The sequence below is a fragment of the Hippocampus bargibanti genome, linkage group LG08 (genome assembly GCF_051943395.1).
Source record: "Hippocampus bargibanti isolate YZ-2025 linkage group LG08, ASM5194339v1, whole genome shotgun sequence".
In the NCBI taxonomy this organism is placed as follows: Eukaryota; Metazoa; Chordata; class Actinopteri; order Syngnathiformes; family Syngnathidae; genus Hippocampus; species Hippocampus bargibanti.
The window spans coordinates 24,202,867-24,219,412 of record NC_142741.1 but is presented as its reverse complement, the minus strand read 5'-3'; the positions used below and the strand labels follow the sequence as shown (position 1 = coordinate 24,219,412).

Below are 16,546 nucleotides of genomic sequence, written 5' to 3'. Positions count from 1 at the left end.
TTGATACTTTGTAATTATCTGTTCAGATTACTTTGATGTTTTAGATTTTGTTCCTGCTGACTTTATTTTAATACAATTTGTCAAATACATCCTGCTGCTACTTCCTGCCTGCTTTTTGGGGATCCACAACCACCATCACCACCTCGAAAACCGTGACAAATGCATTTTGGGTACTCTGGTCTGAAAACTTCGTGTCGATCCGTGTTGATGGTGAAATTAGAAGGAAAACACATAAATAGCGCGATGGTGAATCGTTTTATGTTGACTACTATTTGATACTAGTTGACACAAATTCTCAGCAGACAAATCAGCCCATTTCCAATGGAGCTTGGGCGCCATCTTGTGCATTTTCTGGGACGCTACATTGGAGTCCTGACGCCTCAAAATGATCCGGAAGGACTTCTTTAAACGATTGCAAACATTTATGCTTTCCTCTTCAGAACTATTTGAATCATATTCATAACTGGATGAGTAAGAAGAAAGCATCTTCTCCGAATCTGAAGCCATTGTTTTGATTCTGGAGCAAGGCAGTTTGTGAATGAGTATCCTGGCGTGACGTCACGAACAAGGGGGCGGGACCTTCAGAAACTCGCCATCTCATCATTGGTCATCATCATTGGTCATCATTTGCTTTGCGTCAGAGATATGACAGTCAGACACTGTGGACGAAGACTCGAACCCAGAAACATTGTCCCTACTGCCGGCAGGAGACGTAGCCATTCATGACAGACCACAATTTATGCTACATTTTCCTTTTTGTGTCTTTTAGTGGTGAAAGCGGTTCGGGGAAAACGGAAGCCGGTAAGCACATTGTGCGACACCTGACAGCCAGATCAAGCCCCAAAGGCTTCGCACTGGAATCCAGAATGAAACATGTGAGTTTGGTTCTGGAAACAGAATCATATTATGTCAGTATGGACCACCCAAAAAACAATAATAAACAAACAAACAAACAAACGCACGCACGCATGCAAACATACATACATACATACATACATACATACATACATACATACATACATGCATGTATGTTTGCATACATACATGCATGTATGTTTGCATACATACATGCATGCATACACGTATGCATGTATGTTTGCATACAGGCATGCATGCATGTATGTATGTTTGCATGCATGCATGCATGCATGTATGTATGTATGCATGCATGCATACATGCATACATGCATGTATGCATGCATGTATACATGCACACATGCACGCATGCATACATGCATACATGCACACTTACACACACAATCATACATACAATCATACACACAAACACCTACACACATACATAACTAAAGTCACCTTCACAGTTTGTTGTGATTGTGGATACTTTTTAAGGACAAAAAAAAAAAAAAACATAATGCACAATGTTGAAGATTTCATTCACAATAACCAAGCATTGCAACTCATGCAAAAAAATAAATACATCGCCATTTCAATCCTGGGGAGCTCTGTAATACTGCGTTTTGTAGTAATTCCCTTTGGTAGTGGTGTCATGGCGTGTTTGCCGTTTCTAAATCCTGCTCAGCTCTTGCCTCGGCTCGTGAGAACATGCGCTGTGAAGTCATCACCATGCACGCAGGCGATATCTGGGTCAGTGTGCTTATCGTCGAGGGACAACTTGGCATTCTACACGACGACTACTGTGTATATATATATATATATATATATACTGACACCTAGTGGTAGGTAGTAAAAACTTTGGACGGCCAAAGATTTATAATAATAATAATAATAATAATAATAATAATAATAAGAAGAAGAAGAAGAAGAAGCTGAAATAATAATAATAATCATCATCATCATCATCATCATAATCATAATCATCATCAGCATAATATTAATAATAGTAGTAATAATAATAATAATAATAATAATAATCAGAATCAGAATCAGAATCAGAATACCTTTATTCGTCCCGCAATGGGGAATAATAATAATAATAATAATAATAAAAAATAATAATAATAATAATACATTTAATTTATGAGCACCTTTCAAAACTCTCAAGGACACTTTACAGTCACAGGATCAGTTTTTATGCAGGTAAGCAGCGGCAGCCATACGTGCCAGCTCCACTCAACCCGGAAGTAAATAGCACACACACACACACACACACACACACACACACACACACACACACACACACACACTACGAACTCAAACAATGCCATTCAAATACACAATAACATTTATTAATTTCACATTTGGTTTTGAATGATGCAGGTGTATTGTCTTCTGGAGGCTTTCGGGCACGCAAAGACGGAGAGGAACAACAACTCCAGTCGCTTTATGAAGCTGTTGACCATTCAGTATTGTGAGAAGGGGAGGACGCTGCTCAGAGGTAATTAACACAACTTAATTTTTAATTAAAGGACAACCGATGCCTCCGAACAAGGTGTATCCATAATTTGTAAAATCACTTCAAAGGACTTCCACTGAGCGTATTTTACAATGATTCCATCGCACATAGCTATATTTTATGTTTTAAGACTCGCCCTGAATATTCAGGAAGTCTTGTTTTTGAGTTGGTGACGACATCACTGAAGGAACGCCCCTGACCGAGAAAGCGACACACAATGCATTTTGGGTACTTTGTTTGGTCTGAAAACTTCGTGTTGATCCGTGTTGATGGCGAAATAAGAAGGAAAACACATAAATAACGCGATGGTGAATCGTTGTGTGTTGCACCAAGACTACTATTTGATACTAGTTGACACAAATTCCCAGCAGACAAATCAGCCCATTTCCAACGGAGCATGGGCGCCATCTTGTGCATTTTCTGTGACGCTACATTGGAATCCTTACGGCTCAAATTGATACGGGAGGACTTCTTTAATCGATTGCAAACATTTATGCTTTCTTCTTCAGAACTATTTGAATCATATTCATAACTGGATGAGTAACAAGAAAGCATCTTCTCCGAATCTGAAGCCATTGTTTTGATTCTAGAGCAAGGCAAGACGTCCTGGTGTGACGTCACGAACAAGGGGGCGGGACCTTATGAAACTGGCCATTTCCGGTTTTATTAGTAGTTTTTGGACACTAAGTCATTTTTATTGGTGTTTTGACTAAACATTTGACTAAAAATATCAGCCTGCGTGTTTTGGGTATTTTAGATGTTTTTCTGATGTCAGTTAGGAAACAAAAAAACGGTGTCGGTTGTCCTTTAAATGATCATACATGTATTATACGAATATTTAAAAAAAATATTTATAAAAATAAATTATGTCGGCCACAAGTGCTTTAAATGTGTGTAATGACGTGAATCTCCAACAGGGGGCAGTAAAGACTCGTATTTTAAGCGATGTTTACCGACTTGCCTCCATTAGCGGTAACGACTTGCCTCACAGTTAGCTTTTATCATTTAATCCGAAAATTAATCAACGGCTTACATTTATCATTTAAATTAAGACTCTTATTCGACTGTTGATGTTATAGCTCGTGTGTACACGTACATGCTGGAGAAGTCTCGTGTGGTCCGGCGTCCTCTTCAGCAACGCAGCTTCAACATCTTTTACCTGATGGATGAGGGCCTGTCACCTGAGGACAAGAGTGCGCTTCACTTCACCAACGTCTTGGCTCATAGGTGTGTTCTCTCAACCCTTTTGGAATAATATCAAACACAATTTGGCACATTTTTTTCTGAAGATATCTTCGCCGAGGAGGACTTCCAGGGGCGAGCCCTCCTGTGGCCGTCGAGTCTACAGAGAGCAGAGAGCGTCTCTCCGCTGTCAAGCAAGCATTTCAAGCTGTGGGCTTCAACAAGCAGGTATCGATTAGTGATGTGTGTGTGTTCGTGAACGAGCCGGTTCTTAGAGCCGGCTCTCTTAAGTGAACGAAGATCGTCTGCTGGGAAAACACTCCAGAGACTGTTTGTATAAACCAAGGATACGGCACCTGTAACACGTTATAATCTGCCCTATAGGCAGGACCATTAAAAAAAATTAAAAAAACAAACGCTTCCACATGCCTGCAACAAATTTGAAACACACTTTTTTTCCAAGTATTCATTGGCCCCAGTTCTCACTCTCCAAAGAGGGGGGAAAAGTTGAAGTTTGACATAAAACTGACTCATGAAACAAATGACAATTCAACATTGGTGTCTGTAAACATCAAAATGCTCAAGTCAACCAGACAATAGCAAATGTCATCTTATTGCTTACATAAAGTGAAACGACTTTGAAAGTTTATTCGAAGGGATCATTCCAGAAATACAGTGGGACCTTGGCTTACGCACTTAATTGGTTCCCAGACAGTGTTTAAGGCGAAAAGTGTGTATCCCCAAAAATAATTTCCCATAGGAAACCATTAAAATGAGAATAATCCGTTCCCAGGTCTCCATAAAATATAATTTTCAACTAAATAAGCCTTAAAACTACAAACAATATACCTTATTCCATGTATAATAAATGTGCTATTGTATTGAAATGAAAGAAATACACTGCATTGTATAATAAAGTCGTTTTATTTACCTTTGTGATGGTCGTTGATGGCTTGATGGAATGGGGTTCAGACTTCTCTTCCTGTGTTATGAAAGTCCGGTTAGGCATCTTTTTCCAAAAAAGGCCGGTCCCATCTGCATTAAATACTTGCTGAGGAACGTAGCCTTCTTCTTTCACCATTTCGAGGAATGATCCCTTGTATCAATAAACGGCGAAGTTCCAGGTTGCCGCATGACGATATCAGAGTGAATTAGCCGTGGTGGAATTAGCATATTGCTACTGGGCTGTTAAATCAGACAAACGCACACCTCGTTCGTGTTTCTCAATGATCTCCTTCTTCTCCTCGACTGTAATTTTGTTTTGTGTCTTCTTCGGCTGAACACGAGCCTATGGTGGGGTCTTTTTCGGTCCCATAACAACAAAAGTATCCGTAAAAAAATCCTTGAAGACGATCGACATGTGCACTCAAGAGAAAGTGGGTGTGCAAAGGTAGGCCGGCTGGGGCGCTGTTCGGTCGTGTGCTTTGGTGTTCTTTCGCCAAAGATTACTCCGCCAGCCATGGTGGGGCGGCGCTCCATGTGTATCCAGAAATGTAGTGTGTATGCCAAGGTTTAATTTTCATAAATTTAACGTTCGTAAACGAAAAATTGGTAAGGCAAGGTGTTCGTAAACCGAGGCCCCACTGTAGAGGAACTTTTGGCTTTCGAAAATGTTTGAAACATACACCTTTACTTTTCTAATTTACAAATTAATCAATGGTAGGTTATAAACTGTCAAATGTTTGATTAGATCAACACCACAATTTTTATGACATCATTTACTTGCTGTTTACACTGCCTTGTGCCCCTTTTCCAAGCAAAACGTGTCCATGACTTGGATCTGTATCTGTTTATTAACCAGGAAGTGGATTCCGTCTTCATATTGCTCTCCGCTGTGCTCCATATTGGGGATCTGCGTTTCACTGCGCTGGCAGACGGCGAGAGCGCTTTCCCCTCTGACCTGCAGCTGCTTGAAAGAGGTCAGGATGCACACGCACCCCAACATACAATCAGAGTCCCGTTTCATCCACGGGGTTTCAAATGCACTCATCTTGTTTACCACGTCATGCCTTCTACAACGCTCCTCATTGTCGTCACCCCAAAGTCGCTCTCGGCAGCTGGCCGGCACGTGCTGGGCTCCAGACTCTTGCGTGGTATCCACGGTGATGGTAGATCACACATGTAAACACACTAGCGCTTGATTGAATACTTTTTTTCTCACTCTGTGTCTTATTTATTTAGTAGCTTTGAACGTGTGCTTCTGCAGCCCCTATGTAGTGGTAAACAAATGACATCATGGCCTAAACGGGTAAGCGGGCTGATGTCAGGGACGTGTGAGGTCAGCAAAGAAATTCTGGCTTGCTTTGACCGTTTTCTTTATTTTGGGCTTTGCCGAGAAATCCCTTCATGATTCTTGCTGCCCCCTTATCGATTTTGCAAGAGACGGTCTTATGAGGTCATCATGATGTCACACACAGATCTTCAGCCAGGCTCGTCTTTACCATTTGTAAAGATCTCCGAGTGCATCAATGACAATACTGTAAATTAAAAAAATGTCGACAAATGAAACATCCCATGTTTAAAGGACAACCGACGCCAAGTTGTGTCCATAATTTGTAAAATCACTTCAAATAACTTCTACTGAGCGTATTTTACAAAGATTCCACCGCATATAGCTATATTTAACGTTTTAAGACTTGCGCTGAATATTCAGGAAGTCTTGTTTTTGAGTTGGTGACGAGTCCTCACGTTACGTCACTGAAGGAACGCCCCTGACCGAGAAAGCGACACACAATGCATTTTGGGTACTTTGTTTGGTCTGAAAACATCGTCAAATTTGAAACTCTCTCACTGTCGTCTGCTTGTCTCTTTGTTTAAACCACCTCCCCTCGCTGCTGCGTTCTTGACCAATCACGTGGCTTTCACCGAAGACTGGGGGCGGGGAATAGGGGACAAAAACAGTCGGCTGCCATTTTCTTGTTAGGAAAACGGGCTCGGGCATATCACTCATTGTGGCAGCTCTGTGTGTATCCCGAAAAATAGTTCGTATACCAAGGTAAATTTTTCGTAAATTTAACGTTCATAAACCGAAAGGTTCATAAACCAAGGGGTTCGTAAACCAAGGTATCACTGTATTTACTAAATCTCCAGGTTTTTTTTTTACATAAAAATATGTATATTCCTTCTGTGAATACTGCAAAACCAGTCACAAGACGCATAAACCAAGGTTTAGACTCTACGTAAACATCTACTATGTTCTTCACGTGTTTTGCATCCACAGTGGCTGGAATGCTGCAGGTGTGTTGCAGTGACTTAAGCAGCGCCTTCACCTCAGATGTTCAGTACTTCAAAGGTACCACCTTGGACCGTTTTAAATGATTCATTTAATCGAACGAGTGTACTGTAGCTTCATGGATCACATTTTAAAGAGGCGCTTCATTTCCCGTCAGGTGACGTGATCACTCGACGACACACGGTGGAGATGGCCCAACATCACCGGGACCTACTGGCCAAGGCCATCTATGGACGTCTTTTCAGCTACCTGGTCAACCGCATTAATGACTACCTGCAAGGAAACGACGACAATGTCTGGTGAGAAGCCACATCGAAATTGTTGTTGTTCGTGTTCATGAAAAACCTGGAAAAGTTATGAAAATGTGCCTATGCATTTGCCGCGTCCTTCAAAAGTTATCGAGAAAGAGTCAGAGATCAGGTCGCAAGCTTTTGGCAGCCAGCCAAAGGGTTCATAGGATGGAGATTTTGTTTTGGGGAGGTTTTAAAAATATCTGTTTTTTGTCATGTCGTGTTTTGTTATGAAGAACGGAGTTTGTGGCCACGAGATCAGGCCTCCTAATGACTCCTCTCAGCGTCACTGTGGTGCGTGCGTAAACTCGGTTTGTAAAATGCACCCGTGGAAAAAGTGAATTGCCATGTATCTCCGACCCATTCCTTATCATTGTCTCACCGTGGTAACTCCTGCGCGTAAAAATAACTTGTTGCTGTTGCAAAGTTGTTATGTCACAAAATGGGCCGCGTCAATCAAGGCATTTTTTTTAACCGCCTGTCATTAGGACGTACTGGATTGGCGCTTACGTTTCCCCAAAAAGCAGTCTAAACATTGGGTCCGCTATGCAGTCATTTTTCCGTCGGCGCATCAAGGCTGAGGGGCCTCTCGAAAGTCTCCCGCAAACTCGCCGCGGCTGAAAGTGCCTTGAGGCCCACGTTGACATTACGAATAAACTGGTAGCGCGGCGTCAAATAGTTAGAATTACATGACAGGCAGGGAATGGTATGTACGCTCAAGAGTGAAATGGAAAATGCAGAATATCATGCTAGGGAACGCTTCCAAGGTTTACGGGATTGTTTGTCATACCAGACGGCTGCGTAGAGGTGTTGTGTGTCCATGACCAGTATTTGAAATGACGTCTGCCCGGAGGCCCGGGGCGTACAACTTTCAAAACGTATCGGCCCGGGTGGCCGACAACTTCTTGAACTTTTTTTCAAATCAAACGTTTGTTTTATTCAATAAAGCAAAAGCTACAAACAAATTGCTACAAGCCACGTAGACTCCTCTGTCTAAGCGCCTTTCAAAACTTTAGTATACTTTACAGTCACGGTATAGTCCGAAGCACGAAACAGGCTTCTGATTGGCTGACTTGCCAAGTATGCAAATTGCCAAACAAACGTTTGTTTGGCAATTTTTTATTTTTTTTGGCATGCATAAATTTGGCATGCATAAAATGCAAAGTACAGTAAAGTCTCGTTATATCGATATCGGATATATCGATAGTCCCGGTTATATCGATACTATTTCTATGCACGCACGGAGAAAATTACATGCAGACAGGGTCGGATATATCGATAGTCCCGGTTATATCGATATTTTTTCGGACTCCCTTGAATATCGATATAACGAGACTTTACTGTATTTATCAAAACCGCTGTCACTATTGATGTATGTGTTCATGAAAGGATGTTTGACATGCTTTTCTGTATTTGATTATCTTCCAGTGACCCTGCCTTCGAAATTACAATCCTGGACGTCTTTGGTTTTGAAGAATTTCAGAGGAATAGTTATGAACAGGTTAGAAAAAAAAACATTCCTTAAATACTTTCCTTTAATTCCTTTTAGCTATACTGTACCTTGTCACATTGATCATTGCATGTGTGTCAATATAGTATTTTTGGGATAAAAGTCTTTACATTGGTATTTAAAGGACAAGCGACACCTCGGACAAGTTGTGTCCATAATTTGTAAAATCACTTCAAATGACTTCTACTAAGCGCATTTTACAAAGATTCCACCGCATATAGCTATATTTTACCCTTTAAGACTTGCGCTGACTATTCAGGAAGTTTTGTTTTCGAGTTGATGACGATGCCTGACGTGACGTCACATCCGGAACGCCCCAGACCGAGAAAGTGACACACAATGTATTTTGGGTACTTTGTTTGGTTTGAAAATAATCCGTGTTGATGACGAAATTAGGAGGAAAAAACATAAATAACGCCATGGTGAATCATTGTGTGTCGCACCAAGACTACTATTTGATACTAGCTGACACAAATTCTCAGCAGACAAATCAGCCCATTTCCGACGGAGCTTGTCCGCCATCTTGTGCATTTTCTGGGACGCTACACGACAACATTAAAGAAACAGGCAGATGGCAGAGAGAGACTTAGAAAATGGATATAAAACAGTGAAATTTGGACTCGTTTCAACTTTGATAGTTCAAAGGCAGAGTGTAGACTGCAAGGTTAAAATTCCCATCAATCAGGCTCCACAAATAACCCGCACAATCCATCTGTACACTTGATGCAAAAAGCTATCAACCCAGCTAAACAGAACGCAATTGATGAGGAAGAAGGTAAAATGATCGTAGAGAAAGCACCTACAAGGTATCATTCCTCATGATGGTGAAAGAAGAAGGCTACCTTCCTCATCAAGTGTTTAATGCTGATGAAACCGGCCACTCCATTCCATCAAACATCACTGACCATCACAGAGGTAAATAAAACGATTTTATTATATTAGAAAGTAGAAAATTATGTTTTATGGGGATTTGGGAACGGATTGTTCTCATTTTAATTGTGTTATATGGGAAATTACTTTTTGGGATACACACTTTTCGCCTTACACACTATGTCTGGGAACCAATTAAGTTCGTAAGCCAAGGTATCACTGTACTCGGCCAATATAGATGATTGTGATTCAGATTTTTGATATTTAATGACAAACAATGTGTACAGGTAAAATTTATTACAGTATCATCTCTTGCATATCATTTTATGATGTAACGGTCATCCCCTCATTGAACTATTTCACCACGTCAAGCTTGTGACGTCAAGAAGATTAACTCGTTGACATCTCTGGAATGTAGTTTAATCATTTCCTCCACCCCCCAAAAAAAAAAAAACTGACAGTCATCATCTGCTTTCAGAACATTTTTAGTTTACTAATTGCAAAGAATCATGTGAAGCCTGGCTTAACTTTCTCTTGTCCTCGCATGACCCGATAATTTCAATTGCCTCGGTTACTGTGCATGTGTGTGTGTGTGTGTGTGTGACAGAGACAGTGAGTTCACGATCACAATGGCAACAGCACGCCCACATCCACGTGTAAATCATTACATTGCAGTGTTTCATGACCGAGGGTCTGAATGAAACTCTATTAAATATTGGTTTGGCGATAAAATAACTACTGTAACCTGGCTTGACTCATGAACGATGTTTTATATTCATTCGCTTTTATGAGTGTATGTGTATGCTTTCAGGAAGTGGTGCGGCAAATATCACATTTAATACCAAAAAACAAAGTGCTGGAAAGTGAAATAATGTATTTGACTATATTAGTCAAAATTTAAAGGACAACCGACGCCTCCCGACAATTTGTGTCCATAATTTTTAAAATCACTTCAAATGACTTCAACTGAGCGTATTTTACAAAGATTCCACCGCATATAGCTATATTTTACGCTTTAAGACTCGCGCTGAATATTCCGGAAGTCTTGTTTTGGAGTTGATGATGATGCCTGACGTGACGTCACATCTGGAACGCCCCTGACCGAGAAAGTGACACACAATGCATTTTGAGTACTTTATTTGGTCTGAAAACTTCGTGTTGATCCATGTTGATGGTGAAATTAGAAGGAAAACATATAAATAACGCGATGGTGAATCGTTGTGTGTTGCATCAAGACTACTATTTGCTACTAGTTGACACAAATTCCCAGCAGACAAATCAGCCCATTTACAATGGCGCTTGGGCGCCATCTTGCGCATTATCTGGGACGCTATATTGGAGTCCAGAGGCCTCAAAATGATACGGAAGGACTTCTTTAATCAATTGCAAACATTTATACTTTCCTCTTCAGAACTATTTGAATCATATTCATAACTGGATGAATCCCAAGAAAGCATCTTCTCCGAATCTGAAGCCATTGTTTTGATTCTTGAGCAAAGCAAGACGTCCTAGCGTGATGTCACGAACAAGTGGGCGGTACCTTATGAAACTCAGCATCTCCGGGGGTCATTTTGAAGTAGTTTTGGGACACTTTAAGTCATTTTTATTGGTGTTTTGCATTTGACTAAAAATATCAGCCTGCATGTTTTGGTTATTTTAGATGCTATAAAACGTTTTTCTGATGTCAGTAGGGAAACAAAAAAAATGGTATCGGTTGTCCTTGATATGAACCTCTTATATCGACTACACATCTACAAAATGAAATTGAAGGCTGATTGTTTTTTATATACAGTAAATACTGTATTGGAAATAACTAATCTGTTCCGGTGTTATATTCTCGCCATATAAGCCTAATAACCTAACAATGTGTCAGATGGCTTACGGCAAAAAAAAAAAAAAAAAAATGTGGTGACTTTAGGCGCTTCACTGTCATTGTTTTGTTTATTGACATGCTAATCCTTGTAAATTTGTATTTACATGTTCTCAAGCGTAACCGGCTTGTGTGCACTCATTGTTTATTCCAACTAGGTGTGAAATTTGTGACGATGGTACAGTATGTTCAGATCTCATTGTCTGCGATGTACCACGTGCTTATTTTGGTATGAAATGTCAACAATGGAATTCGAAGACCTGTAGCGTGCGTGTACACGTGCGCGTGTCTTTAGGGCTTTGTTTCCTTTAATCCAAGTGAAGGTCACCAAGAGATAAGAAGGTGTGAAGGAATACGTTTCAGGCAACCTATTCAATACTTTCCGCTGTCGCTGTGTTTGCATGGTTTTCATTGAAAGTGTCTGACCACTCGACTTGCATTTTCTTATCTGACTCTCATCCTGGACAAGAACTGTAGTATAAAAATTCAACGTTGACCATATTAATCATACTCAACAACACGTCTGTGTAAGCTCTGAGTCGTACAGGAGTGATCCATCGATGAAAAGGTTTCTTCAGCTGTCATCTGTACTTCTTTGAAGGTGTCGGGCGTTTCGCTTCTTATCCAAGATGCTTCTTCAGCGAACTCAAGTCTTACTGGTAGTTTCGGCCCTATATATATATATATATATATATATATATATATATATATATATATATATATATATGTGACGGGTGTCACAACAGTGACTGTCTTCATCTCCACGATGCTGCCGTATCAATGAAGACGAGACGCGTGGATGTGTCTTTTTATTTCTTTTATTTCTGCAACACAGTATGGCAGAAGGGATGGGTGAAGTCGCATGGGTTTCGTCTTGTGATTAACCTGAATCTCCTCGAGATTGTTCTCAAATGCAAAACATTGTAGATAACAAAACAGAATTAACAACGTGTGATCGTATAGTGGTTATTTACAGAAAAAGAGAATACAACACAAGTTCACTGTTATTTACAAGATGTCCCTGAACGCATCATGGGCGGAGACTCGGCAGAACACGCGGTGCGCTTGTAATGGCTGGCGCACAGTTCAACCAGCCACGGACACTCACGGGCAAATGAGACACGACACAAGAAACTAAATATTGTTCAATAAAAACGAAATGAAACAATTATTACCTGCAACACAGTATGGCAGAAGGGATGGGTGAAGTCGCATGGGTTTCGTCTTGTGATTAACTGCGCAATAGAAAAGCACTATGAAGCTAAGTTCCACTCGACAAAACGTGAAATAAATAATGACACAAAAAGTAATCTGGACTCGAATGAATAAGGGAACTAATTAGATAACACTAGACAGTAAAAAAGGGGAAACAAAATAAGATATTTTCATGAAAATGCGCGTTAATCAAGACCAACAGAAAATTGCGACTCACCCTGAATCTCCTCGAGATTGTTCTGGAAACTATGGGCGGGACATAGTGCCACACTGTGCGCCGTTGCGTCACTTCCTTCATAATTTAATAACCTAAGTGTACAACTCCGTTACATATATATATATATATATATATATATATATATATATATATATATATATATATATATATATATATATATATATATATATATATATATATATACAGTAAAGTCTCGTTATATCGATATCGGATATATCGATAGTCCCGGTTATATCGATACTATTTCTATGCACGCACGGAGAAAATTACATGCAAACAGGGTCGGATATATCGATAGTCCCGGTTATATCGATATTTTTCAGACTCCCTTGAATATCGATATAACGAGACTTTACTATATATATATATATATATATATATATATATATATATATATATATATATATATATATATATATCCCTACTGTCCAAACATGGCGGTGCCGGACTCTGCTATGATAGGTCCCTGCTCTCAGGTTAGGGGGAGCAGAGGACTACTCCCTGCGGCTACACTGATTGTTCCTATTGTCCTGACTAATGACTGGCCTGATTACCCTATTTGCTCTGGTATCACCTCATCATCATGACTATCCTGTGACTGTAAAACGTCGACCGGAAACAAATTCCTTGTGTGTTCTACATACGTGGCAATAAAGATGATTCTGATTATTCTGATTCTGATCAGCATAACTAAGCCTATGTTGCCTAAGCATTCTGTTGTACGAACAATCCAAAATGGACCTCCTACCACCATATCGGTTTAGTGAAGGATTTAGCTGTTTTATGAAAATCGCTTCTTTTACTCCTCTTTCAAACCATCTAGGTTCTTTCGCTAAGATTTTAACCTCATTTTCGTCAAATGAGTGGTTGCTAGCTTTTAGGTGCATATGTACTGCCGATTGAGGCCCACTAGTATTATCCCTGCGATGTTGAAGTCTTTTTTTGAGAATTTGTTTAGTCTAGGTTGTTTAGTTTAGTATAGGGCCGAAACTACCAGTGAGACTTTAGTTCGCTGAAGAAGCATCTTGGATAAGTAGCGAAACGTCCGACATCTTCAAAGAAGTACAGTGACGGCTGAAGAAACCTTTTCATCCATACTCAACAACAAACAACAAAAAGTCAATCTGAAATATTTTGTTTCCGCTTGCCTGCCACTGACCAATTTCTTCATAACTGTGTAAATGGTTATCAAATTTGCCAATAAGAGCCACATTACCAGTCCGGTGACTCATTTTCTCACCACCCACACCCCCGTTATTTGAACTGACGTGGAACAGCCCCACTTCCCTCACGAATCCAAATCAGAATCAGAATACCTTTATTCGTCCCACAATGGGGAAATTTGCAGTCCAAATGGAAGACTCCTTCCATTTACTCTGAGCACACAGTCATACCCTGGCTTACGAACTTAATTGGTTCCCAGAGAGAGTGTGTAAGGCGAAAAGTGTGTATCCCAAAAAATAATTTCCCATAGGAAACCATTAAAATGATAATAATCCGTTCCCCTCAGGACTTTGAATGTACCATTCAGAAACCTCACTCCTGCTGTTATTTCAGTTTCAAGTCCACTTTTTAATTCTTTGTTTTTAAAGAAGTTAAAGTGAGAAATGGGGTGACATCCCCCAAGCCATTAACTCTTTGAACAATAGCCCAAATACAACTGTATAGTGCCTCTTTGCAATTTTTTTGATGGTGATACTAGTGCAGCGTGTTCGACCGGAAACAAATTCCTTGTGTCTTCTACATACTTGGCAATAAAGATGATTCTGATCTGATTTAGTGTTCAAATGTAACACTAGTTCTTCTCTAAACTTATCAGCAACGGTGGTCCTCACTCCTTATCTGGAGTTATCCGGACCTCACAAAACCATTGAAATAGGAATGTGTGTGTTTGGGCTTGTGTGTGTGTTTGTTGAACCTGCTCAGTACTTTGCTAATGAGCTAACTCAATCAAGCACCTGCTGCGATGCAGCCCCGAATAGAGCAGACAAACACAGAGAGGAAAACAGGAGTGCACTCACCTGTGTCCCTAAGTGCACTGCTGTCGTAAACGTGCCCTCATTATCTGCAGTCGTGTCCTGTCTGTGTTAGTACTTTGCATCCATTTCGGCTCCATTGAGTCACATGATTTGCCGTCGTGGGCATGATGTGCAGTCGTCGAGCCTGTTGTTTATTTTAAGCAGCCGCTGTCACTTGACACGTGAGCTTGCACAGATATGATTGCTCAGGCCATCAAAGGGGAGATGCTTTACTCAAAGGGAAACAGAAATCTGTTTCGTGTGAGGTCTTGAATAGCTATTCGGATGAAAAACAACCTTTCACACCAGCTCGTGTTTCACAGTGGGGATGCTCTTATAAAAATATGCATCATCAATCATTCTAAACACACTGTTTATGTCTTTGAAAAGCGGCTCTAGGCATGACCTAGAACGGTTTTCCACACACTCTGTAAAACCACAAAGGACTAACGCAGTCCCGTCCCGGTACACTGGTTGACTTCTGAATTGCCCCCAAACATACTGGAATCAATGTCACTAATCTGTTTAGCATTCACATCAATACTGCTTTTCCATGCTCAAAACATTTACATATTTTTGATTCAATTTCAGAATCAGAAGGCCTTTAAAGGACAACCGACGCCTCCGGACAAGTTGTGTCCATAATTTGTAAAATCGCTTCAAATGACTTCTACTGAGCGTGAAAAAAGGAAACATTGTAGCAGTCCTTCCATCACGTCAATGCATTTTGCTGTACTTTGTTTGGTCTGAAGACTACGTGTAGCACAAAAAAGAGGCAGAAGAGGGCGACAAAGCTCCGTGTAAGGAATTAATCAGCCCGTTTCCACAGGCTACATGGAGCTTTGTCGCCATTTTCTGCCTCTTTTTGGTGCTACATTTCCCGCCCCCAGATACCTCAAAATGGCACGGAATAAATTATTTCAATCAATTGCAAACATGTATGCTTTCCTCTTCAGAACTATTTGAATCATATTCATAACTGGATGAGTAACAAGAAAGCATTTTCTCCGAATCTGAAGCCATTGTTTTGATTCTCGTGCAAGGCAAGACGTCTTGGCGTGACACCAGGAACAAGGGGGCGGGACCTTCTGAAACTGGCTACTTCCGGTTTCAAATTGAAGTAGTTTTTAGACACTTTAAGTCATTTTTATTGGCGTTTAGCATTTGACTAAAAATATCATACTGCGTGTTTAGATGGTATAAAATGTTTTTCTGATGTCAGTTAGAAAACAAAAAAAGTGGTGTCGGTTGTCCTTTAAAGCTTGTGACTTCCACACAATAGCTAAGGCTTTTGTTCCACTTCTTCCTGTACTGAGAACTATCGTGTAAATCCTCGTACACATCCTATATGTCGTCAAAAACACAATGGTGATAGATGGAAAAAGACCCTTTGGTACATGTGCTATCCAAGAAGGCTCTCTTCCATTTCCGTTTGTTTCTGTGTGTGTATTTTAGCCAATAACATCCCACTGGCCCTCCCTCTCCGCATCCACCGTGCCCCAAATGTTTGTTAATGGGTGTCAAACCAAAAGACCTCTTTCATGTGCAATGAAGATTTGTTAAGTGTGTGTTGTATTGTTTCCAGCTGTGTGTCAACATGACCAACGAGAGACTGAGACGCTACATCTCTGAGGTGCTATTCCAGCAGGAGGAGGCTGAGTGTCTGCAGGAGGGCATCGCCATGGAGACCTCGCCATCCCCCAGCAACCATCCATCTGCTCTGGACTTCTTTCTCCAGGTACAGTGA

At 40.5% G+C, this 16,546-nt stretch overlaps 1 protein-coding gene across 5 annotated transcripts in view; it reads left to right on the top strand.

Annotated features, from left to right (window-relative positions):
• Positions 1 to 16,546, top strand: part of myo16 (myosin XVI) — a 101,981-nt gene that overhangs the window by 45,552 nt on the left and 39,883 nt on the right. For all 5 annotated transcript variants that reach the window (XR_016115799.1, XM_089002779.1, XM_089002780.1 and 2 more), the window contains 9 exons: positions 770 to 875; positions 2,239 to 2,356; positions 3,454 to 3,601; positions 3,664 to 3,784; positions 5,358 to 5,475; positions 6,777 to 6,848; positions 6,946 to 7,087; positions 8,507 to 8,579; positions 16,385 to 16,537. Coding sequence is in view for 4 of the 5 variants with exons in the window: in XM_089002779.1 (XP_088858905.1) it covers positions 770 to 875; positions 2,239 to 2,356; positions 3,454 to 3,601; positions 3,664 to 3,784; positions 5,358 to 5,475; positions 6,777 to 6,848; positions 6,946 to 7,087; positions 8,507 to 8,579; positions 16,385 to 16,537 (1,051 nt within the window). In the remaining variant the exon portion in view is untranslated. The remainder of the gene's footprint in view (positions 1 to 769; positions 876 to 2,238; positions 2,357 to 3,453; positions 3,602 to 3,663; positions 3,785 to 5,357; positions 5,476 to 6,776; positions 6,849 to 6,945; positions 7,088 to 8,506; positions 8,580 to 16,384; positions 16,538 to 16,546) is intronic.